Consider the following 23,986-nt stretch of genomic DNA (forward strand, 5'->3'; position numbering starts at 1 on the left):
CATTAATTAAGTAGTTTGCAGTACCTATGCGATTTTTATGATAGTGTCGAATTGTGTTTTTTTGTCTGAAACATGTACGAAATTTAACAGTGAAAACTAAGTAAACGGCTTTATACTTAGTTATTTATGTTTAGTGTTTATTAACTTGTTCAATAGCTGTAAGTTTTCTTGAGTAATAAAATAAAATCTATGTACTAGAAAACCTAAAATGAAACAAAATATTACTATAGTAGGTAAAAAGTAAGTGAAATTAAGTTACATCAATTTTAAACCTTTTCTTATAACATAATAGGGAATAGGGCATCCTGAAAGGGCTTTAAAGGGCCTCGTCCCTTTAAATGCTGGATCATTACACGATTCGCACGGACGGACAGAAAGTAACAGCATTATTAGGGAGGGCTTTAGTAATGTTTATATCTTGTTCTCTAGGATTTATTCTGTACATTCTCTCCTTAAATTTTGCGTATTTTCGGCTTCATTCGGAGCTGTGACGCCACGTAGCCTTGTGTCTGTGAAAAATAAAGCTTAAAATTTTAAAGATTTAGCTACAGTCTGTCTGTCGACAACATTTCATACGATCAACGCCAAAGCTGTCCCTTAGTCGACACTCGTACGACGTATACGTGGTTCCGCCATAGAATAGGGCCACTCCATCCATATGGAGTGGGATTTATACTAGGTTAGAGATAAGTAAAAGATCTACTCCCCGTAATTGGTACATAATTGTTATTTACCTATTTATTATTACAAGGCGCTAGGTGCCTCACTAGTGGACAAAAATCAATTGGATATGTATCTTATAAATTGGAAAAACTCGAGTCAAATGAAAATTTTGATTTTTCGTTTTTCGAATCGCTTGCCGCCGCAAGCGACCTTGTTTTATAATATAGTTATTATTTTGATGTTGTTCTCCTACTAATAATTATGTATAAGTCTGTTTGTAACTAAATTATGCCAAAACGAATGAAGTAAAGAAATTTGAGTAGAATGTAGCAAAAGGTAGCTATTATTCTATAACTAAAGTTTGTTTTCTAAATAAACATATATCTAAATAAACATAGTATCGATTAATTCTTATATTGTCGATTGAAAACTCTTCAGCAACGTAAAGATTTTATCTTTCCATTGCCGCAAAATGTTTCATTTACAGTTGTTACCATTGATTTATATCAGGCTAGATATAACATCTAATATTAAACTGTTAATAACTTTCTCATCTTCGCGTGTCCCCAGTTGCATTCGGAGATGTGACGTTCCAAAATCCGGTTAGCGTAAAAAAAGTTGCCAATAAATTTGGAAAATTTGGCTATGATTTTATCAGCGGCTCGAATGACGTGAAGCCTCTTTGGGAATGCTATCGTTGCCTATCAGCTTTCAAGGCTTTGTGTCCCTTAGTCGCCATGTACGATATCCACGGGAGGATATAGAGTGGGCCTATTGTAGGCCCTAAAATAGGGCGGCGTGCCGACATTATGCAACGTACGGTATTCTCATTTGATAAGTAGGACTTGGAGTGCTCCAGGATTTGATTCCCAGCACTGGCAAATATTTGTACCTATGATCACAAATATTTGTCTGCGGTTTTGGGTTTTAGAAACATAGAACTAGGTATGTTTGTGATGCACGATACAAGCTTAGTGTTTATCGTGAGTCGTTGAATGTTTTCCAATTGTTTAATATATTCATAAATAAAAATCACTTTATTGACAAATTTAGTACTACATAGTTTAACATATTATAATATTTATTTCAATTAGTTATATTAAGGTGATAAAATATCTCAGCTTCTGTTATCCTCAACAATATGATTAGTTGGAGATTTTTTTTTCATTATTATGGCACATAACAGTCATTTTTCATATTAGATACTTGACGAAAATATTGCTAAATCATAATTTAAGTTATACATATTTTTAGTTTTAGACACCCCTGCCAATGAGATTTTATGCGGTATTTAATGTATAGTGTGGGCAAAAATAGTGGATTAGTAGCCAACGGCTGTAATTCATTAATTGCACCCGAGCTAACATCTCGATTGTGACGTAAGTGGAAAAAAACGTACCTAATTATAAAAAAATCCCTAAAAACTAACAATATTTAAAGTAAAAGTTTTCTATTCCCGCCTTTTTTCATTAAAAATAACCAAGTAAAGAACTTTTTAATTTTTTTTTAAGAACAAAATTGAGCCTCGTCGTTCGATACCTATTTAAATTGATAACTATAATATTTATACGAAGACAAGGCTGAATAGCGAAGCCACCTCTTTGGTTATTGGGATGAATGCATGATGTCTATTGCCAGTATGATGGTTAGATGTACGCGAACTTCATGAAAAAGTGAAGTACTTTTTTTAATTACATATCGCCCTAGGACTTTTGTAGCTATATTATTACCCTAGAGCGCTAATTGGTCACTTACATGGGGTAATAAGCACCTAGTTACCGAATATGAGTTATGTAAAATATGTTATATAAGTATCGACTATCATGCCTTATTTTCAATAAGTCGTGTATGTTCTACGGCAAAACCGACCGATGTATCAAGCCAATAATAAATCTATGGTTGTCGACAGCGCGCTGTCATCGAGAGCACTTTGCAGTAACAATTGCAGAGACCTTTTGTGTTTTAATAGATTTTATCGCGCTCTCCAAACATTAACACATTTTCCGTGTTATTCAATATGTTTCTTTAGGGTCGTAGCATTAATATTTTTGCTACGAATTGTATTTGTAAGAAAGCACTTGAAGACTAAAATACTTCTGCGGGCATTTAATGTTTTTGTTAAATATTAGAGGCACTCGAGTTTTAGAGAAATATTTTGTGTAAAAGGACAGCAATAATAGTTTTCTCTCACACATCGTGTGTTTGTTGCATTCGGGGCTATGACGCATTGAACGTCGGAGCGCGAGATACTACTTCATACTGTTCTCGTAGCTAGAATAACCAATATAATATGTAGAAATAATACCCAATTTTAAAAAATCTTAAAATTTATTTACTTACAAATTTAACAACTGGTTACTTATATACACACTATATACACTACCAAACGATTGTGGCAACCAATATAATTTGAAAAAAAATATATATATTTAATTTAATTTATTGATAAAGCAAAACTTAGTTTTAGCTTGGTGTGGCAACACATTTATGCCATTCATATCGTATCGTTCAGCGTACCAATTTTAATGGCACCGACACCAATATGCTCATAGATAGAATATAGGTATTTTAATTATTCCTCAAATCGCACCTGAAAATTATTGTTGCACCGATACGGGTACTATTTCAATCGGTGCTATTCGAATCGGTGTGCTGAACGGAATACCCCGTAACAGCTAATCGCAAATTGCAACCACATAACACAGTGGGCTTTAATTTAAAAATATTAATTTCTTTTTGAAAAACAGTTAAGAGCGAGTAAGACTCGCGCACCGAGGATACCGTATAAATTTAAAATGTGTGATGTTTATATAGTTTTTTCCGGGACAAAAAGTCTCTATGACCTTTTCCACACTTCAAACTAAATGTATGCAAAATTTCAAGAAGATTGGTTGAGTATACAGAGCGTGAAGCGGTAACAAACAAACTAACAGATAATAAACTTATTTTCACTTTTATAATATTAGTCGAAAAAGACAAAAATGTGTTCATAGCTTTTGTAAATATGATGGAACACGATCTAAAAAGTATTTATTATTGTTACGAGCCCCTACGCTTTGATCTTAACAACTTTAGTTGCATCAAGTATACAATATTTCATCCTATTATTACCCGATCCGTCTCTTTGTTATTTACTTTTGCCTTTTTGTACTCGGCCAATATTAGATTAAGGAACTTCGACATCAGAAGTGGGATGGTAACACGATTTTGTGATTTTGCGGATTCTCGTTCTCGTAATGCTAAAGTTAAAGACGCCATAGAAAATTGTGACGACAACTAGAATTGGTTTTTTCTTCTGTATTTAAGTTTTAATATTATAATTATGTCGCATAAGAAAACATTCCAAACTTCTAATTCAATTTTCGTTTAAACACATAATTTGAATTTCAAGTTTGTATTGATTGTGCTCCATATTCTAATCTTCTGTGAAAAACGGAAGATTTTAGAAATTTTTCTGTTTTTCACAGATTAATCTGTTATTAATGCATTAAAATAACAATTAATTAGATATATTAATATGTTGTAAAGCAAGCCATCTGAATTGAAAGTAATGCTTAAAAAATACATTATTTTTAGGTATTTCACTTAAAAATAAAGTTTTATTAAATTTATTTTAATCCTAAATTTCAATTTCTGTATTTATATCATACAATGCTTATTGTATTTATGCGTATTGTGCAATTCTCTAATATTTAATTATTACAAACAGTTTGGTCTACTTATATTTATTAAAATTAGTATTAGTTTCTAAATCTAATGCCGTTAATATTTTATTTAATACAAATAATTTAAATAATAATAGTAAATAGCATTTTTTTTTAATTTGTGTCAAAAGAATATTCTCTAAATGATTTAATTAATTATTATATTTATTAAGTTAACTCATAATAATTAAATATTATTCAATTAATTTTATTAAAATATTTCACAACGGCAAAGTGGTCCTTTGAACAACAAAAAAAAAATTGTATTGTGCCAATTTTCTATGCAGTTTACATAAACATTCAATATAATACTGTATAACAGTAAACCACTGTTATACAGTATTATATTGAATAACTACTTCAGCAAAATTTATGTATATTTTTATTATTCAAGTATTATTACAAAAAATATATTCTTAATTTATTTTTTACTATCGTCATCAGAATATAATATAATATAAATAGCTACGTCTTTATACATGCGTACGCACAATGATCAATCATAGAACGCAATGTGTTCAACTTTATATTTTACTAATGGTCTATCCCGCTTCGCTCGGGTAAAAGCGTATTAAAAAAAATGTCCAGAAAATTTGTCTATCTCTGTGCCAAATTAAAAAAAAAATCAGCACAGTAGTTTTTGAGTTCATTACATACAAAAAAACAAAAATATTATTTTTCTCTAAAGAGATATTTAAAAATATAACATTTATTATTATTGATTATGCGCTCTGCTTCGCGCGTGACATGCATTTAATGACAAACATAGAGTACTTGTTTCGTAATTTGATTATTATATTCATAACACGAAACTACATAGAAAATTTAGCATCACTTAGGTAACATATCACAACACTATATAATTTTTAACAATCAATTTCGTAATTCAGCGTTCGTTATCTCGGGGCTTCGATATCGGCCTTTACTACATAAGTTTTGTGTCTTTTACAATGTGTATTATCAAAATTATCAACGCCATAAAAGCACACTGTCCTTTGCGGATAAACTTTAGTTTTAAACTCCACAGACGATCCTAAATTCCTTGGCAGTGTTTTGGCTTTGTAATAGTCACTTTTTAGGCAATAATCATAAAACACTTTTGGTACTTCATCGAAATATTTACTATAATATCCGTCACAATCATCAAATGATACACTTTTTGAGAAATTGTCCAACTGGCATATGTGTGGTTGGTGGGACCCTTCAGGACACGTTCTGGGTTCCATCGGGTCCCAGAAGTCGGGAGGGGTTGGGGCCCATGGAGGGGGCCCCAGGGGTCACCCTCAGCGAATCGGTTTGGACACGATGATGACGTCAGGAGCTGACCGTGTCGTCTCGTTGCTCATCGGGCGGCGATCAGGAATTTTCTTTTCTGTAATAAGAAATTGAGAAATTAGCACTATACTTACATATTATAAACCGCATCTGTCTATTCGCGGTAAACTCAAAAACTACTGCACGGATTTTCATGCGGTTTTCACCAATAGATAGTGTGATTCCTGAGGAAGGTTTAGGTGTATAATTTGTCATGTTTTAACCCTGTAAGCGAAGCCGGGACGGGCCGCTAGTATTAGCTAAATGAATTTTATTGACGAAGCTTTGTGTGACCGTGGATCAGTTCAACCCGTGGCTTATCTGTTGCCTTGCTCTAACTGCCCCTATTACTTCATCCACCTCCTAACAGTCGTATTCTTATATTTGTAAGATTCGGCTATGATTTTATGAACGGTCGCCGCCGGCCTGACGTCTACTCTCTTTGGGAATTATGTTGTTATCGATCAATTGCCAAGGTTTTTTATACCTTAGTCGTCTCGTACAACATCCAGTAATGATCCTATTCGAAGGCAGAAACCATAAGTCAGTTGAACAACTTTCTGCACCACATATTGTAATGCAGTAATGTATGTCCCGTATTTACGGGACTGTTAGCTGTAGCGTTAGTCCCGCTGAGGACAAAATAGACAGAGCTCTGACAACTAAGGACGCCGACGACCGTGCGAAGTGAAGACGAACAAATAGGAAAGCAAAACCTGGACTCCGACGCTCAGCAGCTGGGTAAGAAACCAAAAATATGCTCCGATGAGAGAGAGAGAGAGAGAGAAAGCGTGCACAGATAAACCTACAAAATTCAAATACAAAAGACGGAATCAAACGCTTTGACCAATAAGTGGACAGGAGGAAAAGCTTACGCGTCTTGACAGGACTCTTGGGAGTGACTTTGCTGAGCAGTTCAATAGTGATCTCCGAGGCTGTGGTTTGCGGGGGCGAAGGTCTGGCGATGGTGGCCCCGGAGTACCCGAAGGTAGAGAACCCTCGGCTGTTGCTGCCTGAGCCTGAGGGACAGAGATAGATGATTTTTCGACGGCCTCCATGGTCATCACGCTAGACTGCTATATGTAGCGGTCCCAGGTTTACTTCTCTTTTTAATTTGTAAATGACACTGGCTGTTAAATATCGATAAACATTTTCTTTTTTAAACCCCGACGCAAAAGAGTACGTGCCCATCTGTGTACGTGGCACCGTAGCTCATCAACGGGTGAACCCATTTGGATGGTTTCTTTTATTGGATAGCTAATTTTTATGCGGTGGTTCTTAGATATATGTGATCAAAATCGGTTCAGCCATTAAAAAGTTGTAGAGAAATGAGTATTGAAAATCGAGGATTTTTTTTTAAATTGTCTAACAAATATACTTGAACTATCGAGATATTTTTCTTATTACGCAAAGTATTCGTTTCGTTTTAAGAATGTTATTTTCTAAACTATGTTAAAGATGTGAAATTAGAATTTAAATATTTAACTGGGAAGCCAACTTTAGCGGTAAAACGTGTAACTCAAAAACTTTTGTAGCATAAATTGTTTCCGTCAATCTTATTTGAAAATAAATGTATTTTCCTCGAGTTTCCATTTAATGTGTTTTTCGGAACCAGAGGTGTGCTCAATAGACTAAAACTATGGTCAAATAGTTAAACTTGAAGAAAGAAATATCACCTAAACGCCAAATATTTTTTTTAATTTTTTGAAAAATTTCCTGAGTTAAATGTGGGACTACAGCACATTTAAGATTCAATATTCTATTTTTTTTTAATTTTGAATAAATTAAACCCCTATAGTTAAACTTGAAGAAAGAAATATCACCTAAACGCCAAATTTTTTTTTTTAAATTTTTTTGAAAAATTTCCTCAGTTAAATGTGGGACTACAGCACATTTTAAATTCAATATACTATTTTTTTTTTAATTTTGAATAAATTAAACCCCTATAGTTAAACTTGAAGAAAGAAATATCACCTAAACGCCAAATATATATTTTTTAATTTTTTTGAAAATTTTCCTGGGTTAAATGTGGGACTACAGCACATTTAAGATTCAATATTCTATTTTTTTTTTAATTTTGAATAAATTAAACCCCTTTATCACAAGCCGAGCGCGCTAACCACTGTGCCGTTGAGCTCCTTTGAATTTGCTGTTTGATTATTATTAGAAACCCAATATTATTAAGTAGGAGCTTGGCAATAAATTAGGACAAATCACACAGATTGAGCTAGCCAAGTAAGTTCGAGACTTGTGTTATGGGATACTAACTCTGATACTTTCATATATATAAACATCCAAGACCCGGGCCAATCAGAAAAATATCATTTTCCATCATGACCCGACCGGGGATCGAACCCGGGAACTCGGTTCAGAGGCAAGCACTTTACCACTGCGCCACCGCGGTCGTCAATATCAATTAATATACGTACCTATTCATGTAGTTTAACGAATAACTAATTTAAATTAAGCAGCTATATTTCAACTTCAATATATGAACGTGAATAGCCAATTACGAGACTTTAAATAAACATCGCTAATTAAGCTTTTAAAGCTTTAATTAACCCCAACTACATAATTCAGATGTAGCCGTAGAATTAATAATTTGTTTAATTACCAGCTCGAATAAAACCATAATCACTACATAGTATAAAACAATGTCGCTTTGCGCTGTCTGTGCCTTTGTATTGTTAGATTCTTAAAACTATGGAACCGATTTTGATGCGGGTTATTTTAATAGATAGTATGGTTCCTGGGGAAGGTTTATAATGTATAATTTGTTTCACTCGAGCGAAGACCGGGACGGCAGGACGGGCCGAGTGGAGCCCCAAAATGTGTGATTTGATTTGATTTTTGCAAGCAACGTAATTATCACAGTATTTTTTTTCACTGGTGTGTATTTATAGACTTGGAATAGTCACCAAAATGAAAAATACTCTATTGTATTCGATTTATATATAAATATAAATATATAAGGAGAAATCATACAGATTGAGCTAGCCCCAAAGTAAGTACGAGACTTGTATTGTGTATTCTATATTTTATAACAAATACATATATAGTTCAACATAACCCGGGACCTCTTGGTTCGGAGGCAAGCACTTTACCACTGCGCCGCTGAAGTCGTCAATTTATATATCTAAGAGTGAAAACCATTTGGCAGACTTACCATCAGAACTAGGCACAGGATCACTTTGAAACAGACTCTCCCTAGTCTGACAACCAGATTCCTTTGTGTCAGGCGCGCCAACAGACACATCTCTAATCTCCTTCTTCTCCCTTCTCTCTTCGCTATCTCTTTTACTCATAGACCCCTCCTTTTTACTCATAACGCTCCGTCTCGTTCTACCGTTCCGTTCTACGCGAACGTTTTCCGTTTCTGGAGCGTCGTCTACTTCGCGTCTCCAGGGGGCATCGTCCTGGTCTATATGGGTTTCCTGGAAGTCTGAGTCGATGCTGCTATGCTGAAAAGGAAAGACTTATCGTGGCGCTTTGTGCGACAAACTACTAGCGCCACCAACACATTTTTACCAACTTCTCTTTTTTATTAGCGAATAATAAAAAAATATTTTAACAGATTATGCCAGAGCAGATAAAAGATTTAAGTAGAAAGTATCATAGCTTCTTTAATACATTGTGTTCATAGCTGAATAAACGGATTTGGTAAACTGTGACTAGATTGTGTAATAGAAAACTATACATTTTTATCTAGTACGGCATAATCTGGTAATATATGTTTTTATTTTTCGATAAGAAATAAAATATATTGATAAAAATGTTATTTTATTACTTGTGTGCCGGTACATTAAGACAGACTTAATTAATATCAATTTTTCAAAAGTTGGTTATGATATTTTTTGTTTGTGCAAAGCCAATTTCTCAAAGGTTGCCTGGAAAATAACTTTTGCGATAAGTCCGTCCATGCGCTCATTTACGTTTGTTTAATACCTAGTTATAACTTGTATTTCTTCTGTAAATGTTGCAACAAAGAGTTTATCTATGTAAGTGTCTCTCTCATCGTCCTGTATTCCTGTGTTGTCAAAATCTTAAGATCTCGATTCGGATGCGATTTCACAACCGACCACTTGTTTCACATCAACCTTCCTTGGGAACGATGTTGTTGTGTATGAGCTACTAAGGCTCCGTTCTGCGTCCCGTCGCCTTTTACCACATCCACGGGAGGATTTTGAGTGGTTTTATCCCAAGGCGGAAGCACAGAGCAATATTTTTAAATATTTACATGAATGCCCACGTTAAACCTCCTTTGAAATGTTAGTATTGCCTACCAGATGATTACGAGATAGACTAGCGCAGGGACTGTAAATTTCTAAACTCATATATAGCTAAGGGGAAATTATTTGAGTACATAACAACCTTGCACTTATAAGGAGACAATAAATTACCTTATGCTTCGAGAAACTTCTCTGTTGCTTTACCATTTCGTTTGTGTGGTTCTCTCTTTCTAAACTTGCGCGAGGCTCGCTGTCTCTTTCTAGACTCATTGCATCTAACGTCAGACGTCTTTTAGCTAAGCTGTCTAGGCCATCTTCACACGACTGCCTTATGTGCTCCTAGAACACAAAACCTTCGTAAAGGGCCAAAGACGGTAGAAGCGTCCCGGACTAATCTGCTTGAAGAAAGTAATATCACTGATTGGGCCGGGTATAATATGAGGGGGAAAAGATGTCAGCGCTTAGTTTCGTTTCTGGTGGTTTTCAAAGAGTTTCGACTGTAGCGGCCGTGCCGTCATTACAATTTTATAATCCATTTTCTTTCCTCAGAAAAATTGACGGACCGTAATGACAGCATGGCCGCAGCAATCGAAACACTCTGAGAACCACCTTCTTTTTATGTTAAGCGCAGCTTGTTGTGGCCTACAATACCAGGGGTGGCCTACCCCTTGTGTCCTAAAGTCTTGTGCCACAGCACCCTGTAATCACACCGCCTCTCTCACCCTTCAAACCGGGACACCACAATGCAAGCACTGCTGTTTGACAGCTGAATGCGATGAGAGTGAAGTACCTATGCAGACGAACTATGAACTATGATTTAAGATCTATCTCTGCATAGTCTATAATGAAAATAATACTTACTTTGATAATCTTGTGGTCCTGGTATAGCTTCCTGATGCATTTGAACAGGAACACAAAGGTCATCCCGGAGAGTATCAAGGAGAATATAACCAGAATCACCATTATGTGCGGCTGACTGATGATGGATTCCGCTTCACCCTGAAAAAGGTAAGGCGAATTTTGCATCATAACAACTCGAAGCATACAATAAGCAAATAGGTTTTTTTTACATTTGAACATGTGTCAAAGTAAAAATATTTATTAAGAAACAGCTTTCGCGCCCGCATTTATTTCCTACAGGACCCTTCTTCGTACTTCAAACTGCATATATGCAAAATTTCAAAAAGATTGGTTGAATGGATTATGCGTGAAGAGGTAAGAAAAATCTTTACTTTCGCATTTATAATATTAGTTGAGATTACAACTTTACAGATACTTTTCACGTGAAATTTAAATTATACTTATAATATTTATCCTAAAGCTTAACATTACGAAACGTCCGAAATACAGAAAGAATAGCATACCTAACATAAGTTAAATAGAAATCTTGTCGTCATCACTTTAATAGAGTTATGAAAGTAATATGAAGATAAGAATATTTCAATGTCTCTGCAGAGGATATAAAATTAATATGCAAAGGCATATTATTTCTATCGCGGATCCGATGAACACAAACCCAGAAGTACATTACACCCAGAACCACAAACAAATGTAAAACAGCTACAATTTTTTCTCTGCTCGAACACTGACCCTCGAAATGGCGGACACGGTGTCCATTGAGGATTTTAAATACAAAAGCACGTACCTTACAAAGTTCTGCATCTTCATCAGTCTTCAATCTGCAGTTTGCATATCTGTTACATTTCAATTCTGCTGCTATGCAAGTGCTATCCTGACAGTCAAATTCTTCATCTGGTATGCATTTATCTGTAATGTTTTGATCTGATAATACATGTTGATCGCTTTTTTTATACTGTGTTGAATGTCTCAGGTTCGTTAATCGTGCTTCACGAGTTTGTATACCAAAGCAATCTGGCCCTTGTGTGATTGTGTATCTATAAACTTTCACTTATTAATCGTGTTGCAAGAAAGCTATTAGCATGCCTGCAGCTTCACCCGTACGAAATCCCCTTAAAACAAAGATTTGGTATTTTGTGCTTCTACTTAAATATTTATTTTATCCAGCATTTGCTGGACTGGTGAAGAACATTTGGTTTAATATTGTATTTCGTGTTGTCTCTGGATCCCGTACCATATTCATAGTCCCGTCTTCATTGTTGCATCGTGTCCCGTCCAATTTACCACGACGTGTCCCGTACCAGTATCGTGAAAGTTTCGGTTCGACTTTCCTGCTTGTTTTCTGCCACTTTAGTTTCTACTTTTTCGATCCTCAATTAAATATTATTATTTTTAGTAAATAACTTACCATCCTCATCACTAGGATCCAAAGTCCTAAACACAGTGTACTGTGCTATGAAATCAGTATCTTCCCTAGCCACTTTGGATGCATACAGACGTACGTGCATGATATTGCCTTCGTCGCTTGGGACTTTGGTGCTGTCAAATTTGGTCGTGACTGAATTGGCGATGGAGCCGCAGTAGTGGGCCAACCTGGAGACAAATGTATACCTCATTAGAATTGGACTACTGTATATCCTCTGATGAATTAATAAGTGGATTAAGAGTTAAGAGCCTTGAAAGGAACTGGCGATTTCTTTTGATACTGCCGCGGCCTGTTCTGGTTTTCTCGGGTAAAACATAATAAACAATAATAAACACACAATTAACACCTTCCTCAGGAATCACCTATCTATTGGTAAAACCTCATAGAAATCCGTGCAGTAGTAACATACAGGCAACCACAACATTTCCATTGGTAATACATCAGACAGGTGGCCTGCAGATAGCACATAATTTTCTTTCACTTACTTCGCATCAAACTCGATGACGGCGCCAAATACTTGGACGACATTCTCTTCACAGGCGTTGGGTTTGGCCAGGTCGAATTGCGTAAAGTTTAGATATATCTGAAACAAGATGTTTACAAAAATATCATTTTCGCCACAATCTTTTATTGTAGTCAGAGATATCTTGCTCGTATTCACTTGGAGTTCCATGGCGCAATAGTTAGCGCGATCGCGGTGTGTGTGTGATAGCGTGGCGGTTAAGACAATCTCATAATAGTTGGTTATTGGATGGGTGACCAAAAATATACTATCTTGAGCTCCTCCGTGCTTCGGAAGGCACGTTAAGCTGTTGGTCGCGGTTGTATTTGTCGTTAATGCCCGTCAATTTGCGATACCCGCGTGGATCATGACCCATACTCCTTATCCATCCATAAGGAAGGCCTCAGTAATGTGGTCGTTTAAATGATTGTTGATGGTGATGACTTTCTAGTGCACATATTCAATCACTGAGATTACGCTATACATCTGACTGTGTATAAGTTGGATGCAAATCTAATGAAATGCCTCTAACAAATTATGAATCACACGCCACGATCAAGTTACACCAAACATATGTTATCTATCATAAGGTTATCAAATACATACCTTCCGATTGGGCTCCGCTTCAATAGTCCATAAAACATCTAAAGCCTGGTTAGCGCTATCTTCTTTACACTTTTCGTCTATCGCATTTATGTCAAGAATACCATCTGTACCCGTACGAGTCATGTGGCAGCTCTCTGGTATCACATCTGAAATATATCATATCTGTAGGCTATTTCACTGCACTTCAACTCAGACACTTCTTCACCAGCTTAATGATATTCATACAGTGCGACGGCTAAAGGTGAAACGGTCGCCAGATATTTATTATCTATGGTCGCCAGCGTCGACAGTGCAGTCAGGGTTATAACAAATTTTAAATAATTTTATTTAAAATTATCCCTTGTTAGCGTGAAAGCAAATGCCTGCTACAAAACACACAAACACGTAGCAAGTTGCCAACGTCCACATGCTGTCCCGTTTTCCCATATCGTGTACGCATCGTGTAAAAAAAAAGAGAGAACGTGTGGATGCAATGACGTGCTTCGTGTTTTATGTTTCATGGAGCTGGGGGTCTACCCCAGCTTCCAATCCTCCATACGATGCGTATTCTTAGGTTCTATACTAATATTATAAAATGTTTGTTAATTTGTCCATCTTTCACGTCAAGACGGAGAATTGTATTACAATATTTTTTTATGTGAAGTTGGAGAGTGACAGAGTGAAAGTAGCCTAACTTTAATTAGGTTATAGTATTATGTAATACTAGTAATTTATACGGAACTTGTATAACCGTTTTGGGGCGGATACCACCAATACAGATACATGAATGTATATGATACAACTTACGACTCTTAGCAACCGGCTTAGCAGCGATTTTAATATGAAACCCTTCATATTCTATAGTATCGTCGGAATGGAACTTCAACCACGCATACGGCCCTGTCGTTAAGATGGGCCTGGGGAACTGCTGGCCACAGAGCTTCTTGCCTCCAAGGAGAGGCGCGTAGCCTCTGAGACCGTCGCGAATCTGGAAGGATTTATGTTTAATGAACAAAATCATTTTGGGATTAACCGATACTTTGATGCTGCTATGCTCTTCGATCAGAACCTGAAAAATTTTGGTTTCCTCCGAGTGGAATCGTAGTGAAAAAGCTTATTACATTGCGATCGCGTGAAATAGTTTCAAATATAAACCAGGTCAGGCTTCAGACGCAAGTCAGTCGAAGCATAACATAAAGAAATAGGGTTATAAGCTCGTATGCTGCCCCATGTAATTTGCTGCTCTGCGTACCTCTCTAAGTGCACAAGCACACATCAATCTGAAGGCGAGGTAAGGGTTTGCATTTAACTTCTCAATATCGAGTCGATTTTCAAATCGACTTTCGAATCGACCAGTGACGTGCGACCCAGCGAACTACGGGCGAAGTACGGGGTACGGGATTGCTTTTCACTTCTCATTGGCGAGTCGATTCGATGTGAGACGCAGAGCCATTCACGTTGCTGTGTGGTTGTCGTTGCGTTACAATGGCGCACTGTGATTGGTTAGCTTCGTCTCACTGCGAATCGACTCGATGTTGAGATGTAAATATCAAAGTCGCACTACGCAACACCACATTTATACTTTGGAAGTGTCGAGGTATTTATTGGTCCTCACAAATTTGAACACCAGAGTCGATTCACTAAGACGAAGTATTGTAGTCTTTATAATATGGCATTTCGTTTTAGCAATAATTCCCCAAAACAGGTTATGAGCCCGTTTTAATGGCTCCCTGTTACGCCCCTTCGTCCCAAAATGGTACTTACTTCTAGATAATCGTAGTCACAATTAGGATGGCCCTCAATTCGAAATATGTCTACAAAAGTTAGTTCTAATATAGTTCCCTCAGTGCCTGTAAAAAAAAAAAAACAAAATATATTAGTCTTCAATCACCTCTCGTTAATTCATGTCTTCAATGATCAAACATTTTATTTAAACGGGTTTTTATATATCTGGGAATGTACTTTATGGTTACTTTACTAACTCAACGATACTATATTTTATAACAAATACATATTAAATAAACATCCAAGACCCGGGCCAATCAGAAAAAAATAATTTTCCATCATGACTCTACCTTGGATCGAACGCCGGGACCTCTCGGTTCAGAGGCAATCACTTTACCACTGCGCCACCGAGGTCGTCATAGTTCATATACAGTTCGAAGTACGGAGAAGGACACTTCATGTCGGAAAAATAACTGTTTCCGCAGGATTCGAGCGGGCGAAGCCGCGGGAAAAAGCGAGTTGTTAATGTACAAAATATCTCTGAAGAATAAAATACGCCGTAGAAATGACGCCAGTATGAAAATGGCTTCAAACATTTTTAATTTTATTCGCTTAGTCACTAATTCCTCGTCCAAGCTGTTTGCGATTCCGGCCTAGTACGGGAGCTCACGTAGCAACAATTTACAACGGCTACAAGCTGCCGGTTATTGTGGCGAGAAATTTTTGTCACGGCCACGAAAACGTTATGAACGCACGGACTACCAATGAGAATAGACTAAATGAAAAATTACGGACTCTGAATTTTAATATTTAATTCATATAATTACATACAATTATGTCGTCAGTGTCGGCCATTTCTGCTGAGCGTAACACTAAGGTACTAGGTGTGTGCGCGCATCACAAATACGTATATTGTGAATATATACTGTAATTAGCGTAGTATACCTAGTTTAAACATACCTAGTTTCTTCTATATGTGTATGAGAGGTTGTGTGTGTTCACTTAAAAGATATATTTTATTCTTATTCTATTCTATGTCATATTTAATGTGGGACATCTGGCACGTCGGAGTGATGGCAGGTTGAGTGAGACGAATTGTGGCTTAGAGGAAAGTGTCATGATATCGTCGAAGTCGCAGGCCGTAAGTACATGGATTTGGCGTAGCTGAACTTGGGCATATTGACTCAGAAAGAAACCAGAAAAACGCTGATGACAGAGAAAGAAGGTTGGCGTAAAAGAGACCTACTCGTATGCTCAGCAGTCTGGGTTATTATTTACTTCGAGTTTTATGTCATCAAAGTTAGATAATCATTTTGTCAAAAACTAATTTCTTTATGAAATACATAATGTTCAGGACAACGCCTGATAGATTTAAATAGCAAGAAACTTAAAACATTTATAATAATTTAACTACCTGCATATTTTTATTTTCGTTTTGTTTTTTCTGCATTCGCAAGTGAAGCCACGTATTGTACTGTGCTCAGAACCGAAATTCATTAAAATCAAGTTAATTTCGAGTTTGAGTTTCAATTCAAATTCCATTGTGTCCACTACGAGACACATAATGTGAATATATAAATGCAACACAAAATGTATGTCAATATAATGCACTTATATAAAAAAAAAAAAAAAAATGATAAAATGGTAAAGTTAAATTATTTACCTCATAAATTGTATTTTCATCAACGTATGAACTTATTGAATATTCATGGACAAGAAAATAATCTTGCGCAAAGGCAAAACTTGTGAAACTAAAACAATGTATTTAATTTATCCATTTTTTTTATATGTCTACGTAAAAGTCTTGGTGTTGTCGCTGAGATTTTTCATGCATTTCAGTTAAAAGATTAGTTTTTCTCGCTCTAGACGACTAGTAGACGCTTGGTGAGGAATTATCTTTTGAAATTACTTGTGATAAGATATGATGTAACGAGAAATATTGTTTTGAGAACTAAAAAAATAACCTAAAAATTACTTACCATTTATGACAGTGACGCAATCAATTTTTCTATAATAATTATTTGAATTTTCCTTCGAATGCGGATGCCAAATATCTACTTGATCATTGTCAATGAATTTGAAGGCGGCACAGCGGTCCTCGGTTCCATCTCTTTTCACGCGCATATGTGCGTCTCCTTTCAACACCTTTTTGTTAAATACTCTTAAATTAGCGTTATAATCTATCGCCACCATGTTTGTGGTGAAATTGACACTGCTTCTTATAATATTGGTCCTTGGGTTACTGTTTAGGTTAGTGTTATGTTCATAATCAGCTGTTAGGGCCACGTCGCCGGCTTTGGAACAAACTGGAACAAAAGAAAAGCATTTGTTACTTTGTAATAATATCTAATTTTTTATACATTATTAGAAAAAAAACATTGTAAGAAACAATAATGGCACGATAGGGATCAACACTGTTCAAATGAGTTTCTTTCGGCATTTCTTCTCAGCAGTGGTCGTTCCGAAATGCCAAATGTTTGTAGCTTGTTACAAAACATAAATATAAAAAATAACGTGAAAAAGCGCCTGTGAAGGTCTAATTTCTGAATAAATGATTTGAATTTGTATTTTATGTACAAGTATATATAAATATATGTGTTTTCATTTCTGTCCCAAATGTGGGTCATAAAAAAATCTATTTTGTATTTCTAATATAAATAGTTTCTCGACCAAATTTGTCTAGTCTGTGTTCAGAGACGCCTATACTAACATTACGAGTAGGTACAAAGTTGATTCCCATTTGTACCTGTGATTAAACCCACATTATTTATTAATAATTTTTATTATATATATTTAATATATTTAAATGATAAATGTTATTATACTTTAAATGATTTCTTTAATGATAGACTCGGATAGAATTTAGGGCTAGTATAAGTACATTATAATTCTTTTTTTGTTTTGAATTTGTAGTGGATAGCATGCTCCTCTTTATTTATTTATATTTGCATACTTATATTCGGTAAAACGTGTAGGTCTAATTCATTATGACTATTTGTACTCATGTTTTTGGCAAATAAATGTTTTCTTTCTTTTCTTTCTTTCTTTCTTTCTTTCTTTCTTTCTTTCTTTCTTTCTTTCTTTCTTTCTTTCTTTCTTTCTTTCTTTCTTTCTTTCTTTCTTTCTTTCTTTCTTTCTTTCTTTCTTTCTTTATTTATTTAAATTTTATTGCAGAAATTAGAAGAGGCGGACTTGATGTTATGAGTAAATATACTCGTATAACAGTCATGTGTGTGTAAATATTTACTATCAGTATTAATTTTAATCCAAGAGATCGAAAAGTATTATCTCTTGAGCATATCTTATCATTAATCTTAATCATAAATCTCTGGAGAAAATCGCATGATTAGTTAAGATTTAAGTAGATAATTTTATAATAGTATAGATTTAGATAGCGTTCGTAATATACTTGTTAAAAGTGTTTTTTTTTGTTTGGTTAATTATACATATTTATATTTTTTTTTCCTTTCATCAGCACTTGATCACAATCATAATATGTTTCAGTATACCTTTTGACCATGTACTTTATTGTGTTTACATTGTTATATTACTGATAAAAAATTATACCATAAATTTATATTTAAAAAATGTTAAGCCCTTCTGGCATAATAAGGACCAACACTGTTTGAATGAGTTTCTTTCGGCATTTCTTCTCAGCTGTGGTCTTTTCGAAATGCTAGTAGTTTGTAGCTTTGGTAAACATCATTTAATTTAGATTATGATGTGAAAAAGTGCCTGTGAAGGCCTAATTTCTGAATGATTTGATTTTGATTTACTTTTATGAGTATCAACTAGAAATAGGATATCACGCAATTAATTAAAATATAATCAAAGTGACACTAAGTCATAGTATTTTGTTATTTAAAAATTTTATTTTTAATGGTCTACTTTTGATATTCAGTGGGTAAATTAAGGAAAACAATAATTTGTTCGGGTCATGTTGTGTAATAGTTTGGTAGCAAACGGAACACACCATTCTGTTTTAATAAAAGACGGGCCAGAGGTATATCTTTTCCCGCCATAAATTTCCAGTTGACACAGATAATAAATCATTGCAATGTGTGGTGGGCTGATACCAGCCAGTATTTGTGGCCGCGACTTGAAAAAAAAAATGTGAAGATTGTTGGCCGTGTCGTGGCATAAGTGTAACTCACTCAATTATTATGTATCTCACGAAGTAGGTACTTATTAAATCCATCAGCCGTGTCAGTTATTAAATTAAAATTAGTGGATTTTATCAAGTAAATCTTATATATTTGATCTTATTCAGGTAAATATATATTTTTATTTACTCCGTTTCGAATAGTCCTTCAGGAATATTTCTTGGAAGTGTCGAGAATTATAATTTCATCGAATTAATAATTAGTTATAGTATTTCTCAAAAAGCAAGGAATTCGGTATTAGCATTCACGAAACGACCACAAATTTCTGAAAAGTCTTGTAAATGTTCGTCAAAAATGTGTTTTCTTTTCTTTTCTTTTCGCGAGCGATTTTAACTTATTTAATTTACAAAAAAAGTTTTAACGCAGCAATTTTGTAAACCGATTTTTTATGAACGAAAATCTTTCAACGTTTGTCAATCAATGTTCCACGCCTAGATTCCCTAGAGACATGGTGCTTGATGAGAAAATACGGTCAAGAGTAAGTTGTGCGTATGTCCTGACTGAGTCTCTATATTATAAGCATAAAAAACCATAAGCGCTAATGTAATATAGCATAATGTATTATGACAATTATTTTTAACGCAAAAATAGGGGTGTTATAAGTTTGAACCCTAAGTGTGTCTGTATCTCTGTGTACGTGTCACCGTAGTTCATCAAAGGGTGAACCGATTTGCATGCGGTTATTTTTATTTGATAGTTAATTTTCATGCTTGATGGTTCGTAGATATGTTTGATCAAAATCGGTTTAACCGTTCAAAAGTTGTAGCGAAGTGAATAATGAAATTCGGGGTTTTTTTTTTCATTTGTCTAACAAATAAATTTGTTAAGCATAACGTTTATTCTCAACAAAAAAGATAAATGAATAAAAAATTTGTTGCACCTACTGTGTTACTACTGTGTTATATTAATTTGTTGTATTGAAAATTAAGTGCCATTGAACACAGGAGTGTGTACGCAACCCTAAAATCAAATTATCTCATTTATCTTCATACATATATAATAAAACTGTAAGTGCGCTATGTCTGTACATAGGAAATATTAAAGAAAAATTATTATGGAGGTCTTTATGGGACTAACAGAAGCCAAAACATTTTTTTTTTTAGAATTTCCGTCTCTCTGTCTGTATATTTGTTCGCAATCAAAACCCTGTTTTTATTTATATAGCGGCAGGTCTAATTTAAAATCTGGTATAGGTTTCATCAGAGCGGACGCACGAAAAATACGCGGGCGAAGCCGCGTGCATAAGCTAGTATTCCAATAAACACGTGCGTAAAGTTTGAAACCCCTTAGAGAACTGAGTAACATTACCGCCATTGAAAACGATAGATGGATGTGGAACATTTTAGAATACATTATCGTCACTTGAATTACCATATTCAATTTACTGTTTACCCGCGGCTTCGTCAGCGTAGAATTCTTCTGACAGCATATTAACTATTTGTGATTAATGTGTTCACCCATGCCAGATTACTAACTAAGTGATAGGAAAAATGTTTTTTTTTTTTGTGATAGCCAATTAAGTCACATAATTTCACCTGCTTTTATTGGTCATTTTGGGGTGTGATTTTTGAAAAAAGAAGTACATTTTTCAACATGATTTGAATGGTTCTCAGAGCGTTTCGACCGCTGCGGACGCGCTGTCATTACAATTTCAAGTTTTGACAACGACTGACTGTCTTCGAATTTTGAAAAAATATCTGGCCAGATGGAATGATGCAAGGTGATGGTAAAGCTGTAACTGAGTGGTACTCCAGAGATAGAAAACGGAGCGTAGGACATCCGGCAGCTAGATGTGTCGACGATGTAAAGGAAATTGCTGGCAACAACTGGATAAAAATGACCCAGGACAGAGATGGTTGGCGGAGACGGAAGGAGAACAAAAAAATTCTAAACCGTGAAATAATATTGATATATAGTGACATTTTATGATATGAAGTGACATTTGATTATTGGGTTTTGTCATGGTGAATACTTTTAACATTCATATCGATGGTATATTGAAACATTTATTTTTAACCAAACAACTACCTATATAAATAAATATATTAGGACAAATTACTCAGACTGAGATAGCCCCAAAGTAAGTTCGAGACTTGAGTTATGGGATACTAATTCAACGATACTATAATTTATAACAAATACATATATACATCCAAGACCCGGGCCAATCAGAAAAAGATTATTTTCCATCATGACCCGACCGGGGATCGAACCCGGGACTTTCAGTCCAATGGCAAGAAATTTACCACTGCGCCACCGAGGTATAATGTTATTTATATATTAGAACCATCAATGTAGAATAACTACAATGACAAGAATAATAACAATACAAAGTCGCTGTCTGTTCCTTTGTTTGCTTAGATCTTTAAAACTACACAACAGATTTTGATGCGGGTTTTTTAAGATATAGTGTGATTTCCGAGGAAGGTTTATTCATCCCGAGCAAAGCTGGGCCGCTAGTAATATATATAATCCGAATCATCTCTATTCAACGTATTCAATATTATTAAAAATCTCCTTTTCGCATGGCTGTAGCAGCGCAAATTTGAAGTTTTTTTTACGAAAATACATAGATTTGGAAAAGAGCCGCGCGCGCGTATCTATTTGAAGTGAAAAAGTGCCTGTGAAGGTTTAATTTCTGAATAATAAGAATAAGGATTTTATTTATTTTTCTTCACAAAAAAGTACATAATATTTTATGCGATCATTGGAACTTATGCTAGTTATGGTATTTTGTGAACACTGTTGCTTGAAATAGGCTAAAACAGCCTGTCGTACAAGACACCAGGCCCCACCTCCAAAATAGTATTATGCACTTACATAGCAGAAAAGAAAGAAACAGCGTGTTTAATTGTGTATTAAATCTAAATACTTTAATTATTTGATTTTTATTTGATTCGCAGAAAAACATCGTCTAGGAACGTCTTGTAAACAAAAATAGTGAACAGCATTTCCTTTGCTTGGAACTGCGCACAGAATACAGATTTCTTAGTCTGATAGAAGGGGCACTGTCGCCTGAATTTATCACCTCCAATACATTTTTTTTACATTTTATTTTGGCACATAACAAGATTTTTACAATAGAACTGTTAAAGATAAAATCAGCGTCGAATCATATTTAAGTTATAAAATGTTGATTACATTGAAACAATGTCAACAAACTAGACATAGAAAGGAAAATGTGGAACGGACAAATAGAAAGTGACAATTTAACACTAGACACATTGTTCTATACATAATAATTAACACATTAATATACTTTCGATAAGGCCGCCATATTGAACATCAGTTTATTAATAAGTATTTAATTGCACAAATGAAAGATAGGTATTTTTTATCAAAGTATTGAATAGTATTACGGAAATTTGTTAAAAAAATTAAGTCTTGCGCTGAAGTTGCAATAGAACTGTTGAATGGCTCCACCAATTAACATTGTCATATATTTTATTATTTCTCAGCAAAATAATAAAAAAACACTAGCATGTTGGATAATATCCACACTAGATAAATAATTTTAATATAAAGAATTATAGTTGTACAATGAAACATATTCTAAACGGATTTTGATGGCCACCGTCGCCCGTTCAGTGTGAAAAGTATATAATACTCTACTAATAAAATCCTTTATATAGTATGACATTATCTGTTTTACGTTACGAAATAAAAAAACTGATAGAAATGACCGCGGCGCTAGTGTGCTATAATTTAAATTTTAGAATACAGTTATTTGATGACTGCAAATGCCATTTCTATACGATTTTTAGATTTCTGTGGCATGGTGCAACTTCGATGAATAAATCTTGGCGGGAAAGCTTTACGCTTGTAGTTTGTTTTAGGTTGTGTGATGATTTGAATTGGTAGTCTACTGACTCAAAGTTTGTATGTAAATATTTGTATGATATAATCCAATCATGCTAGCTTAAACTTAGTATAAAATATCACTCTCGTGTGTTAAACAGTTTGATGAAATTAGGTGTTATAAAAAAACTTATTACGTCACCAGCCAGGTTCACCACGGAATCGTGTACAGAATTTTAGATATGGCGGACAAGATGGCGCAGTGTTAAAGTGCTTGCCACTGAACCGAGAGGTCTCCGGTTCGATCCCCGGTCGAGTCATGATGGAAAATGATCTTTTTCTGATTGGCCCGGGCCTTGGATGTTTATCTATATACGTATTTGTTATAAAATATAGTATCGTTGAGTTAGTATCATAACACAAGTCTCAAACTTACTTTGGGACAAGCTCAATCTGTGTGATTTTGTCCTAATATATTAAAAATATATTATTAGACAATTTTCAGCGTAGTTGGCAATAAACTACTCAAAATTTGACCTCTGGAAGACAAAAGGGTAGGTTTTTGCCCAGCAGTGGAATACATGACATAAAACAGTGTAGACATAAAATGGGTGAGTTTGCACTAGTCAACTTTAAGATGATCTTAATGTTCGCGCCGCTGACGTTTAGACAAAATGGCGTACTTTGCGTTTTTCTGCTTAAAGTTAACGTCAAAGTTGACTGGAGCAACTCATTGTTTGTTTGTTACCACTTCACTTCAACTAATCTTCTTGAAATTTTACATACATATTGCTTCAAATACGAAGAAGGACATAGGGTATCGTTGATCCTGGAAAAATGTGTCCGTCAGGATGAACGGTCACTAAGCATACGTTGAACGTACCAGGGACCAACACTGTTTGAATGTGTTTCTTTCGGCATTTCTTCTCAGCAGTGGTCATTCCGAAATGCTAGTAGTTTGTAGCTTTGGTAAACATTTAATTTAGAATATGACGTGAAAAAGTGTCTGTGAAAGACTA

At 35.0% G+C, this 23,986-nt stretch overlaps 1 protein-coding gene across 2 annotated transcripts in view; it reads right to left on the reverse strand.

Annotated features, from left to right (window-relative positions):
• Positions 1-2,984: 2,984 nt before the first annotated feature.
• The window catches only part of LOC128679766 (uncharacterized), a 138,446-nt gene continuing 117,444 nt past the window's right edge, over positions 2,985-23,986 (reverse strand). For both annotated transcript variants that reach the window (XM_053762202.2, XM_053762203.2), the window contains 12 exons: positions 16,986-17,312; positions 15,046-15,131; positions 14,089-14,269; positions 13,303-13,448; positions 12,680-12,777; positions 12,177-12,361; positions 11,556-11,677; positions 10,772-10,909; positions 10,082-10,249; positions 8,848-9,142; positions 6,557-6,700; positions 2,985-5,739 (listed from right to left, as the gene is read on the reverse strand). In XM_053762202.2, the coding sequence (XP_053618177.1) occupies positions 5,651-5,739; positions 6,557-6,700; positions 8,848-9,142; positions 10,082-10,249; positions 10,772-10,909; positions 11,556-11,677; positions 12,177-12,361; positions 12,680-12,777; positions 13,303-13,448; positions 14,089-14,269; positions 15,046-15,131; positions 16,986-17,312 (1,979 nt within the window). In that variant the 3' untranslated portion in view covers positions 2,985-5,650. The remainder of the gene's footprint in view (positions 5,740-6,556; positions 6,701-8,847; positions 9,143-10,081; positions 10,250-10,771; positions 10,910-11,555; positions 11,678-12,176; positions 12,362-12,679; positions 12,778-13,302; positions 13,449-14,088; positions 14,270-15,045; positions 15,132-16,985; positions 17,313-23,986) is intronic.

The sequence above is a fragment of the Plodia interpunctella genome, chromosome 22, assembly GCF_027563975.2.
Source record: "Plodia interpunctella isolate USDA-ARS_2022_Savannah chromosome 22, ilPloInte3.2, whole genome shotgun sequence".
Taxonomy (NCBI): Eukaryota; Metazoa; Arthropoda; class Insecta; order Lepidoptera; family Pyralidae; genus Plodia; species Plodia interpunctella.